The sequence below is a fragment of the Pseudophryne corroboree genome, unplaced genomic scaffold, assembly GCF_028390025.1.
Source record: "Pseudophryne corroboree isolate aPseCor3 unplaced genomic scaffold, aPseCor3.hap2 scaffold_1168, whole genome shotgun sequence".
In the NCBI taxonomy this organism is placed as follows: Eukaryota; Metazoa; Chordata; class Amphibia; order Anura; family Myobatrachidae; genus Pseudophryne; species Pseudophryne corroboree.
In genome coordinates, this window is record NW_026967793.1 from 135,396 (window position 1) to 153,215 (window position 17,820).

The window sequence follows — 17,820 nt, forward strand, 5'->3', positions numbered from 1 at the left end:
GAGCTTGTATACGTTCAGCAGAAGAACAGCTGTACCACGCATAAGACACTGCAGCGTACCACGTAACCTTCGCCTGATTATATGGGGAGCTTGTATACGTTCAGCAGAAGAACAGCTGTACCACGCATAAGACACTGCAGCGTACCACGTAACCTTTCATTGACTATTACATGGGGAGCTTGTATACGTTCAGCAGAAGAACAGCTGTCCCACGCATAAGACACTGCAGCGTACCACGTAACCTTTCATTGATAATCATATGGGGAGCTTGTATACGTTCAGCAGAAGAACAGCTGTACCACGCATAAGACACTACAGCGTACCACGTAACCTTTCACTAATTATTACATGGGGAGCTTGTACACGTTCAGCAGAAGAGCAGCTGTCCCACGCATAAGACTCTGCAGCGTACCACGTAACCTTTCATTGATAATCATATGGGGAGCTTGTATACGTTCAGCAGAAGAGCAGCTGTCCCACGCATAAGACACTGCAGCGTACCACGCAACCTTTCATTGATAATTATATGGGGAGCTTGTATACGTTCAGCAGAAGAACAGCTGTACCACGCATAAGACACTGCAGCGTACCACGTAACCTTTCATTGATAATTATATGGGGAGCTTGTATACGTTCAGAAGAGCAGCTGTCCAACGCATAAGACTCTGCAGCGTACCACGTAACTTTTCACAGATTATTATATGTGGAGCTTGTATACGTTCAGCAGAAGAACAGCTGTCCAACGCATAAGACACTGCAGCGTACCACGTAACCTTTCATTGATAATTATATGGGGAGCTTGTATACGTTCAGCAAAAGAACAGCTGTACCACGCATAAGACACTGCAGCGTACCACGTAACCTTTCATTGATAATTATATGGGGAGCTGCCTTGTATACGTTCAGAAGAGCAGCTGTCCAACGCATAAGACTCTGCAGCGTACCACGTAACTTTTCACAGATTATTCTATGGGGAGCTTGTATACGTTCAGCAGAAGAGCAGCTGTCCCACGCATAAGACACTGCAGCGTACCACGTAACCTTTCACTGATTATTATATGGGGAGCTTGTCTATGTTCAGAAGAGCAGCCGTCCTACGCATAAGACACTGCAACGTACCACGTAACCTTTCACTTATTATTATATGGGGAGCTTGTATACGTTCAGCAGAAGAGCAGCTGTCCCACACATAAGACACTGCAGCGTACCACGTAACCTTTCACTGATTATTATATGGGGAGCTTGTATACATTCAGCAGAAGAGCAGATGTCCCACGCATAAGACATTGCAGCGTACCACGTAACCTTTCAGACCTCCATGATGATGGATGAAAATCTTAGCACATGGCGTGGAAACTTCTTGCAATCACCACCAATCATAAGTGCAGAAATCCACAGAATATAATGATCCCAGGAGACAACGCCAAAACATCCCCAAGGGAGAACGGTCACTTGTGGAGACACACAGCAGCAGCGGATCATAACCTCAACCACCAATCCCGCTCCCAACTACGCAGCAGCGGGCCGGAGATAGGAATAATAAGAATTTACTTACCGATAATTCTATTTCTCGGAGTCCGTAGTGGATGCTGGGGTTCCTGAAAGGACCATGGGGAATAGCGGCTCCGCAGGAGACAGGACACAAAAAGTAAAGCTTTTCCAGATCAGGTGGTGTGCACTGGCTCCTCCCCCTATGACCCTCCTCCAGACTCCAGTTAGGTACTGTGCCCGGACGAGCGTACACAATAAGGGAGGATTTTGAATCCCGGGTAAGACTCATACCAGCCACACCAATCACACCGTACAACTTGTGATCTAAACCCAGTTAACAGTATGATAACAGAGGAGCCTCTGAAAGATGGCTCCCTAAACAATAACCCGAATTAGTTAACAATAACTATGTACAAGTATTGCAGATAATCCGCACTTGGGATGGGCGCCCAGCATCCACTACGGACTCCGAGAAATAGAATTATCGGTAAGTAAATTCTTATTTTCTCTATCGTCCTAGTGGATGCTGGGGTTCCTGAAAGGACCATGGGGATTATACCAAAGCTCCCAAACGGGCGGGAGAGTGCGGATGACTCTGCAGCACCGAATGAGAGAACTCCAGGTCCTCCTTTGCCAGGGTATCAAATTTGTAGAATTTTACAAACGTGTTCTCCCCTGACCACGTAGCTGCTCGGCAGAGTTGTAATGCCGAGACCCCTCGGGCAGCCGCCCAAGATGAGCCCACCTTCCTTGTGGAATGGGCCTTAACAGATTTAGGCTGTGGCAGGCCTGCCACAGAATGTGCAAGTTGAATTGTGTTACAAATCCAACGAGCAATCGACTGCTTAGAAGCAGGCGCACCCAACTTGTTGGGTGCATACAGTATAAACAGCGAGTCAGATTTTCTGACTCCAGCCGTCCTTGAAATGTATATTTTTAAAGCTCTGACAACGTCCAACAACTTGGAGTCCTCCAAGTCGCTTGTAGCCGCAGGCACTACAATAGGCTGGTTCAGGTGAAACGCTGATACCACCTTAGGGAGAAAATGCGGACGCGTCCGCAGCTCTGCCCTATCCGAATGGAAAATTAAATAAGGGCTTTTATAAGATAAAGCCGCCAGTTCAGATACTCTCCTGGCGGACGCCAGGGCCAGTAACATAGTCACTTTCCATGTGAGATATTTCAAATCCACATTTTTTAGTGGTTCAAACCAATGGGATTTGAGGAAATCTAAAACTACATTTAGATCCCACGGTGCCACCGGAGGCACCACAGGAGGCTGTATATGCAGTACTCCTTTGACAAAAGTCTGGACCTCAGGAACTGAGGCCAATTCTTTTTGGAAGAATATTGACAGGGCCGAAATTTGAACCTTAATAGATCCCAATTTGAGACCCATAGACAATCCTGATTGCAGGAAATGTAGGAAACGACCCAGTTGAAATTCCTCCGTCGGAGCACTCCGATCCTCGCACCACGCAACATATTTCCGCCAATTGCGGTGATAATGCTTCGCGGTGACTTCCTTTCTTGCCTTAATCAAGGTAGGAATGACTTCTTCTGGAATGCCTTTTCCTTTTAGGATCTGGCGTTCAACCGCCATGCCGTCAAACGCAGCCGCGGTAAGTCTTGGAATAGACACGGTCCCTGCTGAAGCAGGTCCTGTCTTAGAGGTAGAGGCCACGGATCGTCCGTGACCATCTCTTGAAGTTCCGGGTACCAAGACCTTCTTGGCCAATCCGGAGCCACTAGTATCGTTCTTACTCCGCTTTGCCGTATGATTCTCAATACCTTTGGTATGAGAGGCAGAGGAGGAAACACATACACCGACTGGTACACCCAAGGTGTTACCAGCGCGTCCACAGCTATTGCCTGCGGATCTCTTGACCTGGCGCAATACCTGTCCAGTTTTTTGTTGAGGCGAGACGCCATCATGTCCACCATTGGTCTTTCCCAACGGTTTATTAGCATGTGGAAAACTTCTGGATGAAGTCCCCACTCTCCCGGGTGAAGATCGTGTCTGCTGAGGAAGTCTGCTTCCCAGTTGTCCACTCCCGGGATGAACACTGCTGACAGTGCTATCACGTGATTCTCCGCCCAGCGAAGGATCCTGGCAGCTTCTGCCATTGCACTACTGCTTCTTGTGCCGCCCTGTCTGTTTACATGGGCGACTGCCGTGATGTTGTCATACTGGATCAACACCGGTCTTCCTTGAAGCAGAGGTTCCGCCTGGCTTAGAGCATTGTAGATTGCTCTTAGTTCCAGAATGTTTATGTGAAGAGACTTTTCCAGGCTCGACCACACTCCCTGGAAGTTTCTTCCTTGTGTGACTGCTCCCCAGCCTCTCAGGCTGGCGTCCGTGGTCACCAGGATCCAATCCTGTATGCCGAATCTGCGGCCCTCCAATAGATGAGCCCTCTGCAACCACCACAGAAGAGATACCCTTGTCCTTGGAGACAGGGTTATCCGCAGGTGCATCTGAAGATGCGTGCATTGATGTACAGACACCTTTCCTGGTTTTAGGAGATTCCTGACCAGGTCGGATAACTCCTTGGCTTTTTCCTCGGGAAGAAAAACCTTTTTCTGAACCGTGTCCAGAATCATCCCTAGGAACAGCAGACGAGTTTTCGGCATTAATTGGGATTTTGGAATATTCAGAATCCATCCGTGCTGCTTTAGCACCTCTTGAGATATTGCTAATCCCATCTCTAGCTGTTCTCTGGACCTTGCCCTTATTAGGAGATCGTCCAAGTATGGGATAATTAATACGCCTTTTCTTCGAAGAAGAATCATCATCTCGGCCATTACCTTTGTAAAGACCCGAGGTGCCGTGGACAAACCAAACGGCAGCGTCTGAAACTGATAGTGACAGTTTTGTACAACGAACCTGAGGTACCCCTGGTGTGAGGGGTAAATTGGAACGTGGAGATACGCATCCTTGATGTCCAAGGATACCATAAAGTCCCCTTCTTCCAGGTTCGCTATCACTGCTCTGAGTGACTCCATCTTGAACTTGAACTTCTTTATGTACAGGTTCAAGGACTTCAGATTTAGAATAGGCCTTACCGAGCCATCCGGCTTCGGTACCACAAAAAGAGTGGAATAATACCCCTTCCCTTGTTGTAGAAGAGGTACCTTGACTATCACCTGCTGAGAGTACAGCTTGTGAATGGCTTCCAAAACCGTCTCCCTTTCGGAGGGGGGACGTTGGTAAAGCAGACTTCAGGAAACGGCGAGGTGGATCTGTCTCTAATTCCAACCTGTACCCCTGAGATATTATCTGCAGGATCCAGGGATCTACCTGCGAGTGAGCCCACTGCGCGCTGTAATTTTTGAGACGACCTCCCACCGTCCCCGAGTCCGCTTGAGAAGCCCCAGCGTCATGCTGAGGCTTTTGTAGAAGCCGGGGAGAGCTTCTGTTCCTGGGAAGGAGCTGCCTGTTGCTGTTTCTTCCCTCGACCTCTGCCTCGTGGCAGATATGAATAGCCCTTTGCTCTCTTATTTTTAAAGGAACGAAAGGGCTGCGGTTGAAAAGTCGGTGCCTTTTTCTGTTGGGGAGTGACTTGAGGTAGAAAGGTGGATTTCCCGGCTGTAGCCGTGGCCACCAAATCTGATAGACCGACTCCAAATAACTCCTCCCCTTTATACGGCAAAACTTCCATATGCCGTTTTGAATCCGCATCGCCTGTCCACTGTCGCGTCCATAAAGCTCTTCTGGCCGAAATGGACATAGCACTTACCCGTGATGCCAGTGTGCAGATATCCCTCTGTGCATCACGCATATAAAGAAATGCATCCTTTATTTGTTCTAACGACAGTAAAATATTGTCCCTGTCCAGGGTATCAATATTTTCAATCAGGGACTCTGACCAAGCTACCCCAGCACTGCACATCCAGGCTGACGCTATAGCTGGTCGTAGTATAACACCTGCATGTGTGTATATACTTTTTTGGATATTTTCCATCCTCCTATCTGATGGATCTTTAAGTGCGGCCGTCTTAGTAGAAGGTAACGCCACTTGTTTTGATAAGCGTGTTAGCGCCTTGTCCACCCTAGGAGGTGTTTCCCAGCGCTCCCTAACCTCTGGCGGGAAAGGGTATAATGCCAATAATTTCTTTGAAATTATCAGCTTTTTATCAGGGGCAACCCACGCTTCATCACACACGTCATTTAATTCTTCTGATTCAGGAAAAACTATAGGTAGTTTTTTCACACCCCACATAATACCCTGTTTAGTGGTACCTGTAGTATCAGCTAAATGTAACGCCTCCTTCATTGCCAAAATCATATAACGTGTGGCCCTACTGGAAAATACGGTTGATTCGTCACCGTCACCACTGGAATCAGTGCCTGTGTCTGGGTCTGTGTCGACCGACTGAGGCAAAGGGCGTTTTACAGCCCCTGACGGTGTTTGAGGCGCCTGGACAGGCACTAATTGATTGTCCGGCCGCCTCATGTCGTCAAACGACTGCTTTAGCGTGTTGACACTATCCCGTAATTCCATAAATAAAGGCATCCATTCTGGTGTCGACCCCCTAGGAGGTGACATCCCCATATTTGGCAATTGCTCCGCCTCCACACCAATATCGTCCTCATACATGTCGACACACACGTACCGACACACAGCAGACACACAGGGAATGCTCTAAACGAAGACAGGACCCACTAGCCCTTTGGGGAGACAGAGGGAGAGTCTGCCAGCACACACCAAAAAGCGCTATATATGACAGGGATAGCCTTATAATAAGTGCTCCCTTATAGCTGCTTTATATATATATCAAGATATTGCCATTAAATTTGCCCCCCCTCTCTGTTTTACCCTGTTTCTGTAGTGCAGTGCAGGGGAGAGACCTGGGAGCCGTCCTGACCAGCGGAGCTGTGAGAGGAAATGGCGCCGTGTGCTGAGGAGATAGGCCCCGCCCCTTTTTCGGCGGGCTCGTCTCCCGCTATTTTGTGAATACAGGCAGGGGTTAAATATCTCCATATAGCCTCTGGGGGCTATATGTGAGGTATTTTTAGCCTTTATATAGGTTTACATTTGCCTCCCAGGGCGCCCCCCCCCAGCGCCCTGCACCCTCAGTGACTGCGTGTGAAGTGTGCTGAGAGGAAAATGGCGCACAGCTGCAGTGCTGTGCGCTACCTTTAGAAGACTGCAGGAGTCTTCAGCCGCCGATTCTGGACCTCTTCTTACTTCAGCATCTGCAAGGGGGCCGGCGGCGCGGCTCCGGTGACCATCCAGGCTGTACCTGTGATCGTCCCTCTGGAGCTTGATGTCCAGTAGCCAAGAAGCCAATCCATCCTGCACGCAGGTGAGTTCACTTCTTCTCCCCTCTGTCCCTCGTTGCAGTGATCCTGTTGCCAGCAGGAATCACTGTAAAATAAAAAACCTAAGCTAAACTTTCTCTAAGCAGCTCTTTATGAGAGCCACCTAGAATTGCACCCTTCTCGGCCGGGCACAAAAATCTAACTGGAGTCTGGAGGAGGGTCATAGGGGGAGGAGCCAGTGCACACCACCTGATCTGGAAAAGCTTTACTTTTTGTGCCCTGTCTCCTGCGGAGCCGCTATTCCCCATGGTCCTTTCAGGAACCCCAGCATCCACTAGGACGATAGAGAAAAAGTAAGAATGAGTAAGTTACATGCTGCACTGCAGATGTAACATCGGTAAAACACTTTCTATGTGAGAGGGCAGAGTCCAAACACACCTTATTACACAGACAGAACCCCAGCTGCAGTCTCTACAGGGAAAGCGGTCTCACCTTATTACACAGACAGAACCCCAGCTGCAGTCACTACAGGGAAAGCGGTCTCACCTTATTACACAGACAGAACCCCAGCTGCAGTCACCACAGGGAAAGCGGTCTCACCTTATTACATAGACAGAACCCCAGCTGCAGTCACCACAGGGAAAGCGGTCTCACCTTATTACATAGACAGAACCCCAGCTGCAGTCACCACAGGTAAAGCGGTCTCACCTTATTACACAGACAGAACCCCAGCTGCAGTCACCACAGGGAAAGCGGTCTCACCTTATTACACAGACAGAACCCCAGCTGCAGTCACCACAGGGAAAGCGGTCTCACCTTATTACACAGACAGAACCCCAGCTGCAATCACCACAGGGAAAGCGGTCTCACCTTATTACACAGACAGAACCCCAGCTGCAGTCACCACAGGGGAAGCGGTCTCACCTTATTACATAGACAGAACCCCAGCTGCAGTCACCACAGGGAAAGCGGTCTCACCTTATTACACAGACAGAACCCCAGCTGCAGTCACCACAGGGAAAGCGGTCTCACCTTATTACACAGACAGAACCCCAGCTGCAGTCACCACAGGGAAAGCGGTCTCACCTTATTACATAGACAGAACCCCAGCTGCAGTTACCACAGGGAAAGCGGTCTCACCTTATTACACAGACAGAACCCCAGCTGCAGTCACCACAGGGAAAGCGGTCTCACCTTATTACACAGACAGAACCCCAGCTGCAGTCACCACAGGGAAAGCGGTCTCACCTTATTACATAGACAGAACCCCAGCTGCAGTCACCACAGGGAAAGCGGTCTCACCTTATTACACAGACAGAACCCCAGCTGCAGTCACCACAGGGAAAGCGGTCTCACCTTATTACATAGACAGAACCCCAGCTGCAGTCACCACAGGGAAAGCGGTCTCACCTTATTACACAGACAGAACCCCAGCTGCAGTCACCACAGGGAAAGCGGTCTCACCTTATTACACAGAGAGAACCCCAGCTGCAGTCACCACAGGGAAAGCGGTCTCACCTTATTACACAGACAGAACCCCAGCTGCAGTCACCACAGGGAAAGCGGTCTCACCTTATTACACAGACAGAACCCCAGCTGCAGTCACCACAGGGAAAGCGGTCTCACCTTATTACATAGACAGAACCCCAGCTGCAGTTACCACAGGGAAAGCGGTCTCACCTTATTACACAGACAGAACCCCAGCTGCAGTCACCACAGGGAAAGCGGTCTCACCTTATTACACAGACAGAACCCCAGCTGCAGTCACCACAGGGAAAGCGGTCTCACCTTATTACACAGACAGAACCCCAGCTGCAGTCACCACAGGGAAAGCGGTCTCACCTTATTACACAGACAGAACCCCAGCTGCAGTCACCACAGGGAAAGCGGTCTCACCTTATTACATAGACAGAACCCCAGCTGCAGTCACCACAGGGAATGCGGTCTCACCTTATTACACAGACAGAACCCCAGCTGCAGTCACCACAGGGAAAGCGGTCTCACCTTATTACATAGACAGAACCCCAGCTGCAGTCACCACAGGGAAAGCGGTCTCACCTTATTACATAGACAGAACCCCAGCTGCAGTCACCACAGGGAAAGCGGTCTCACCTTATTACACAGACAGAACCCCAGCTGCAGTCACCACAGGGAAAGCGGTCTCACCTTATTACACAGACAGAACCCCAGCTGCAGTCACCACAGGGAATGTGTGTGGACAGAGGCCCTCATTCCGAGTTGATCGCTCGCTGATGTTTTTTTGCAGTGTTCACACAAAACTATGCAGTTTTACACAAGCTCGAAATACGCTTTTCAGTCGCTCAAGTGATCGTAGTGTGATTGACAGGAAATGGGCGTTTCTGGGCGGCAACTCAGCGTTTTCAGGGAGTGTGCTGAAAAACGCAGGCGTGCCTGATAAAAACGCAGGAGTGGCTGGGGAAACGAGGGAGTGGCTGGCCGAACGCCGGGCGTGTTTGTGACGCCAAACCAGGAACAAAACATTCTGCAGTCATCGCAAGGTAGGAGTAAGTATCGAGCCACTCTGAAACTGCATGACATTTTTTAGTAGCAGAGCTGCTAATCTTTCATTCGCATTTCTGCTAAGATAAGATACACTCCCTGAGGGCGGCTTAGCGTTTGCACTGCTGCTAAAAGCAGCTAGCGAGCGATCAACTCGGAATGAGGGCCAGAGTCTCCAGCCCCTGAGTACTTACTTCTTGCCACCAAAGCTTGGCCGTTCATCATCAGAATCTCGCTCTGCCCACAGGCCATAAATGGCTTCCTCTTTTGTCTGAAAGTGCCGGCGGCGGTTGGGATTGAACTCGTTCTGTATATCCCAGTCAGTGATCTCAAACTTTTCCATTTCCACCCCATCGCTGTTATCGTCTTTACCGTAAAGGTGCGACATCGACATGATGAACCTGAGGCACAGAAACATCAAAACACAACCTAGTTACTCAGTTATCAAGACACAACCATATTAACCATCACCGTGTATTTATGTTGTATAGCAGAATCACAAGACGCAACCAGCACATTGCAGCCAGCAGAATCACAAGACGCAAACAGCTCATTGCAGCCAGCAGAATCACAAGACGCAAACAGCACATTGCAGCCAGCAGAATCACAAGACGCAACCAGCAGAATCACAAGACGCAATCAACACATTGCAGCCAGCAGAATCACAAGACGCACATTGCAGCCAGCAGAATCACAAGACGCAACCAGCACATTGCAGCCAGCAGAATCACAAGACGCAACCAACACATTGCAGCCAGCAGAATCACAAGACGCACATTGCAGCCAGCAGAATCACAAGACACAACCAGCACATTGCAGCCAGCAGAATCACAAGACGCACACTGCAGCCAGCAGAATCACAAGACGCAACGAGCTCATTGCAGCCAGCAGAATCACAAGACGCAACGAGCTCATTGCAGCCAGCAGAATCACAAGACGCAAACAGCTCATTGCAACCAACAGAATGACAAGACGCAACCAGCACATTGCAGCCAGCAGAATGACAAGACGCAACCAGCACATTGCAGCCAGCAGAATGACAAGACGCAACCAGCACATTGCAGCCAGCAGAATGACAAGACGCAACCAGCACATTGCAGCTAGCAGAATCACAAGACGCAACCAGCACATTGCAGCCAGCAGAATCACAAGACGCAACCAGCACATTGCAACCAGCACATTGCAGCCAGCAGAATCACAAGACGCACATTGCAGCCAGCAGAATGACAAGACGCAACCAGCACATTGCAGCCAGCAGAATCACAAGGCGCAACCAGCACATTGCAGCCAGCAGAATCACAAGACGCAACCAGCACATTGCAACCAGCACATTGCAGCCAGCATAATCACAAGACGCAAACAGCTCATTGCAACCAACAGAATCACAAGACGCAACCAGCACATTGCAACTAGCACATTACAGCCAGAATCACAAGACGCACATTGCAGCCAGCAGAATCACAAGACGCACATTGCAGCCAGCAGAATCACAAGACGCAACCAGCACATTGCAGCCAGCAGAATCACAAGACGCAACCAGCACATTGCAGCCAGCAGAATCACAAGACGCAAACAGCTCATTGCAGCCAACAGAATCACAAGACGCAACCAGCACATTGCAGCCAGCAGAATCACAAGACGCACACAGCACATTGCAGCCAGCAGAATCACAGGACGCACACAGCACATTGCAGCCAGCAGAATCACAAGACGCAACCAGCATATTGCAGCCAGCAGAATCACAAGACGCAAGCAGCTCATTGCAGCCAGCAGAATCACAAGACGCAACCAGCAGAATCACAAGACGCAACCAACACATTGCAGCCAGCAGAATCACAAGACGCAACCAGCACATTGCAGCCAGCAGAATCACAAGACGCACATTGCAGCCAGCAGAATCACAAGACGCAACCAGCACATTGCAGCCAGCAGAATCACAAGACGCAAACAGCTCATTGCAGCCAACAGAATCACAAGACGCAACCAGCACATTGCAGCCAGCAGAATCACAGGACGCACACAGCACATTGCAGCCAGCAGAATCACAGGACGCACACAGCACATTGCAGCCAGCAGAATCACAAGACGCAACCATCACATTGCAGCCAGCAGAATGACAAGACGCAACCAGCACATTGCAGCCAGCAGAATGACAAGACGCAACCAGCACATTGCAGCCAGCAGAATCACAAGACGCACACAGCACATTGCAGCCAGCAGAATCACAAGACGCACATTGCAGCCAGCAGAATCACAAGACGCAACCAGCACATTGCAGCCAGCAGAATCACAGGACGCACACAGCACATTGCAGCCAGCAGAATCACAAGACGCAACCAGCACATTGCAGCCAGCAGAATCACAAGACGCAACCAGCACATTGCAGCCAGCATAATCACAAGACGCAACCAGCACATTGCAGCCAACAGAATCACAAGACGCAACCAGCACATTGCAGCCAGCATAATCACAAGACGCAAACAGTTCATTGCAGCCAACAGAATCACAAGACGCAACCAGCACATTGCAGCCAGCAGAATCACAAGACGCAACCAACACATTGCAGCCAGCAGAATCACAAGACGCACATTGCAGCCAGCAGAATCACAAGACGCACATTGCAGCCAGCAGAATCACAAGACGCAACCAGCACATTGCAGCCAGCAGAATCACAAGACGCAACCATCACATTGCAGCCAGCAGAATCACAGGACGCACACAGCACATTGCAGCCAGCAGAATCACAGGACGCACACAGCACATTGCAGCCAGCAGAATCACAAGACGCAACCATCACATTGCAGCCAGCAGAATGACAAGACGCAACCAGCACATTGCAGCCAGCAGAATGACAAGACGCAACCAGCACATTGCAGCCAGCAGAATCACAAGACGCAACCAGCACATTGCAGCCAGCAGAATCACAAGACGCACATTGCAGCCAGCAGAATCACAAGACGCAACCAGCACATTGCAGCCAGCATAATCACAAAACGCAACTAGCACATTGCAGCCAGCAGAATCACAAGACGCAACCAGCACATTGCAACCAGCACATTGCAGCCAGCATAATCACAAGACGCAAACAGCTCATTGCAACCAACAGAATCACAAGACGCAACCAGCACATTGCAACCAGCACATTACAGCCAGAATCACAAGACGCACATTGCAGCCAGCAGAATCACAAGACGCACATTGCAGCCAGCAGAATCACAAGACGCAACCAGCACATTGCAGCCAGCAGAATCACAAGACGCAAACAGCTCATTGCAGCCAGCAGAATCACAAGACGCACACAGCACATTGCAGCCAGCAGAATCACAGGACGCACACAGCACATTGCAGCCAGCAGAATCACAAGACGCATACAGCACATTGCAGCCAGCAGAATCACAAGACACAACCAGCATATTGCAGCCAGCAGAATCACAAGACGCAAGCAGCTCATTGCAGCCAGCAGAATCACAAGACGCAACCAGCAGAATCACAAGACGCAACCAACACATTGCAGCCAGCAGAATCACAAGACGCAACCAGCACATTGCAGCCAGCAGAATCACAAGACGCACATTGCAGCCAGCAGAATCACAAGACGCAACCAGCACATTGCAGCCAGCAGAATCACAAGACGCAAACAGCTCATTGCAGCCAGCAGAATCACAAGACGCAAACAGCTCATTGCAGCCAACAGAATCACAAGACGCAAACAGCTCATTGCAGCCAACAGAATCACAAGACGCAACCAGCACATTGCAGCCAGCAGAATCACAGGACGCACACAGCACATTGCAGCCAGCAGAATCACAGGACGCACACAGCACATTGCAGCCAGCAGAATGACAAGACGCAACCATCACATTGCAGCCAGCAGAATGACAAGACGCAACCAGCACATTGCAGCCAGCAGAATGACAAGACGCAACCAGCACATTGCAGCCAGCAGAATCACAAGACGCAACCAGCACATTGCAGCCAGCAGAATCACAAGACGCACATTGCAGCCAGCAGAATCACAAGACGCAACCAGCACATTGCAGCCAGCAGAATCACAGGACGCACACAGCACATTGCAGCCAGCAGAATCACAAGACGCAACCAGCACATTGCAGCCAGCAGAATCACAAGACGCAACCAGCACATTGCAGCCAGCAGAATCACAAGACGCAACCAGCACATTGCAGCCAACAGAATCACAAGACGCAACCAGCACATTGCAGCCAGCATAATCACAAGACGCAAACAGTTCATTGCAGCCAACAGAATCACAAGACGCAACCAGCACATTGCAGCCAGCAGAATCACAAGACGCAACCAACACATTGCAGCCAGCAGAATCACAAGACGCACATTGCAGCCAGCAGAATCACAAGACGCAACCAGCACATTGCAGCCAGCAGAATCACAAGACGCAACCATCACATTGCAGCCAGCAGAATCACAGGACGCACACAGCACATTGCAGCCAGCCGAATCACAAGACGCAACCAGCACATTGCAGCCAGCAGAATCACAAGACGCAACCAGCACATTGCAGCCAGCAGAATCACAGGACGCACACAGCACATTGCAGCCAGCAGAATCAAAGAACGCACACAGCACATTGCAGCCAGCAGAATCACAAGACGCACACAGCACACTGCAGCCAGCAGAATCACAAGACGCACACAGCACACTGCAGCCAGCAGAATCACAAGACGCACACAGCACATTGCAGCCAGCCGAATCACAGGACGCACACAGCACATTGCAGCCAGCAGAATCACAAGACGCACACAGCACATTGCAGCCAGCAGAATCACAGGACGCACACAGCACATTGCAGCCAGCAGTATCACAAGACGCACACAGCACATTGCAGCCAGCAGAATCACAAGACGCACACAGCACATTGCAGCCAGCAGAATCACAGGACGCACACAGCACATTGCAGCCAGCAGAATCACAAGACGCAACCAGCACATTGCAGCCAGCAGAATCACAAGACGCAACCAGCACATTGCAGCCAGCAGAATCACAAGACGCAAGCAGCTCATTGCAGCCAGCAGAATCACAAGACGCAACCAGCAGAATCACAAGACGCAACCAACACATTGCAGCCAGCAGAATCACAAGACGCAACCAGCACATTGCAGCCAGCAGAATCACAAGACGCAAACAGTTCATTGCAGCCAGCAGAATCACAAGACGCAGCCAGCAGAATCACAGGACGCACACAGCACATTGCAGCCAGCAGAATCACAGGACGCACACAGCACATTGCAGCCAGCAGAATCACAAGACGCACACAGCACATTGCAGCCAGCAGAATCACAAGACACAACCAGCACATTGCAGCCAGCAGAATCACAAGACGCAACCAGCACATTGCAGCCAGCAGAATCACAAGACGCAACCAGCACATTGCAGCCAGCAGAATCACAAGACGCACACAGCACATTGCAGCCAGCAGAATCACAAGACGCACACAGCACATTGCAGCCAGCAGAATCACAGGACGCACACAGCACATTACAGCCAGCAGAATCACAAGACGCAACCAGCACATTGCAGCCAGCAGAATCACAGGACGCACACAGCACATTACAGCCAGCAGAATCACAAGACGCAACCAGCACACTGCAGCCAGCAGAATCACAAGACGCAAACAGCACATTGCAGCCAGCCGAATCACAGGACGCACACAGCACATTGCAGCCAGCAGAATCACAAGACGCACACAGCACATTGCAGCCAGCAGAATCACAGGACGCACACAGCACATTGCAGCCAGCAGAATCACAAGACGCAAACAGTTCATTGCAGCCAGCAGAATCACAAGACGCAACCAGCACATTGCAGCCAACAGAATCACAAGACGCAACCAGCACACTGCAGCCAGCAGAATCACAAGACGCAAACAGCACATTGCAGCCAGCAGAATCACAAGACGCAACCATCACATTGCAGCCAGCAGAATCACAAGACGCAACCATCACATTGCAGCCAGCAGAATCACAAGACGCAACCATCACATTGCAGCCAGCAGAATCACAGGACGCAACCAGCACACTGCAGCCAGCAGAATCACAGGACGCACACAGCACATTGCAGCCAGCAGAATCACAAGACGCACACAGCACATTGCAGCCAGCAGAATCACAAGACGCACACAGCACATTGCAGCCAGCAGAATCACAGGACGCACACAGCACATTGCTGCCAGCAGAATGACAGGTGGGACTGGAACAATGGCACTGGGGGGAATGGGGGACTGGCACTACGGGGGAGAGGGGTGACTGGCACTGCGGAGATAGGGGGGACAGGCACTTGGGGGAGAGGGGGGCTGGCACATTGGCACTAATGGATGAGGGGGGCGGACACACTGGTACTGGAGGAGAGTGGGGACTGGCACGGAGGAGGACTGGCACTAGGGGAGAGGGGGTGGGAATGGCACACTGGCACTGGAGGGGAGAAGGAGTACTGGCATACTGGCACTAGGGGGAGAGGGGGGACTAGCACACTGGCACTAGGGGTGAAACGGGGGAATGGCACTGGGGGGAGAGTGGGGACTGGCACACTGGCACTGGGGGTGAGAGGGGGGACTGGCACTACAGGTGAGAGGGGGGACTGGTACACTGGCACTGGGGGTGAGAGGGGGGACTGGCACTACGGGTGAGAGGGGGGACTGGTACACTGGCACTGGGGGTGAGGGGGGACTGGCACTGGGGGTGAGAGGGGGTGTGACTGGTACTGGGGGGGGAGGAGGACTGGTACACTGGCACTGGGGGTGAGAGGGGGGACTGGCACTATGGGTGAGAGGGGGGACTGGTACACTGGCACTGGGGGTGAGGGGGGACTGGCACTGGGGGTGAGAGGGGGTGTGACTGGTACTGGGGGGGGGAGGAGGACTGGTACACTGACACTGGGGGTGAGAGGGGGGACTGGCACAGGGGGGGGGGGGGAGGACTGGTACACTGGCACGGGGGGGGGGGATGAGGACTGGTACACTGGCACAGGGGGGGGGGACTGGTACACTGGCACGGGGGGGGGGATGAGGACTGGTACACTGGCACTGGGGGGGGGGGGGGAGAGGGAGGACTGGTACACTGGCACTGGGGGGGGGGGGGGGGAGGACTGGTACACTGGCACTGGGGGGGGAGGACTGGTACACTGGCACGGGGGGGGGATGAGGACTGGTACACTGGCACGGGGGGGGATGAGGACTGGTACACTGGCACGGGGGGGGGGGATGAGGACTGGTACACTGGCACGGGGGGGGGGATGAGGACTGGTACACTGGCACGGGGGGGGGAGGAGGACTGGTACACTGGCACTGGGGGGGGGGAGGACTGGTACACTGGCACGGGGGGGGATGAGGACTGGTACACTGGCACTGGGGGGGGGGAGAGGGAGGACTGGTACACTGGCACTGGGGGGGGGACTGGTACACGGATACACTGGTACCGGGAGTTACACGGGGACAGGTGCCCGGGGCGGCTCGGTGCTCCCTGGCGGTGACTGGAAGCGTATAGTTACCGAGTTACCGGGCCGCGGCCTCACACCGGGGAGAGTAGAACCGACGGCAGCGGCGAGAGTCACGTGTCACTGCGTAATCCCGCCCCCTCCCGTGCGTCACCCGATCCCGCTGCATGCCGGGAGATGTAGTCTCTGGGAGAGTCCTCCCGCACGTTCTACCGCAGCCGCGTGCGTTACTCTGCGGGATGCTGCGTCTCACCAGGCGTACAGACGCACGTTATGTACTAAGCCGATCAGCTCCCAGCTGTCAGTATGGAAACATCATGTGACATGACAGCCAGGAGCTGATAGGCTGGTACCACAGGCGCGCGCAGCACATTGTATCGGGGGAGCGCGCAGAAATTATCATTTTATATATATATATATATATATATATATATAATATCTATCTATCTATCTATCTATCTATCTATCTATCTATCTATCTATATACACATACCCTCCAACATGAGCCGCCCCACTACGTACACAATGCTCTGTTCCTGGACTTCCCTCTTATTTATTATTCCATCACCTGTGAAGAAACAGCTTCTTATCATGTAACTAGCTGAGCACAGGTGATGGAAATCCCCCACACAGACACTGAACACTGAGGACACGTCCTCTCTATACACTCCCCGAGACTGGAGTGAAAATGGCCGCAACGCACAGCTCCTTATATGGAATCCAAATCCTGCGAGAATCCGATAGCGGGATGATGACGTTTTGCCGCATTCGGGTTTCCGAGTCAGGCGAGAAAACCCAAGCTGGGCTCGGATCCGGACTCGGAAGGCAAAGTCCGGTAGGGTTCTCTGAGAACATAACCCGCTCATCTCTAATGTAAGGCAGTGTTCCTCTTCCCCAGGGGGATCATTAGTGTGTACGCAGTGCAGTGCACCTTCCCAGGCTAGTGGGGCAGAGCCAGCATGGCTGGACTCCATTAGGGGAAAGATTTCCACCATCTCTACTAAATTATCTCGTAATGAGAAAGAGACGCAATACTTAAGGCAGTCTATGGCTGAGTTTATGCAAAAGGACTCCGTACT

The 17,820-nt window shown here is 51.6% G+C and overlaps 1 protein-coding gene across 2 annotated transcripts in view; it reads right to left on the minus strand.

Moving 5' to 3' along the window:
* Positions 1-16,981, minus strand: part of TFIP11 (tuftelin interacting protein 11) — a 129,568-nt gene extending 112,587 nt beyond the window's left edge. Inside the window, exons 1-2 of one of the 2 annotated variants that reach the window (XM_063950689.1) lie at positions 16,796-16,981; positions 9,472-9,678 (exon numbers count right to left, since the gene is read on the minus strand). In XM_063950689.1, the coding sequence (XP_063806759.1) occupies positions 9,472-9,671 (200 nt within the window). In that variant the 5' untranslated portion in view covers positions 9,672-9,678; positions 16,796-16,981. The other variant, XM_063950690.1, reaches the window with a different exon arrangement.
* Positions 16,982-17,820: the final 839 nt, after the last annotated feature.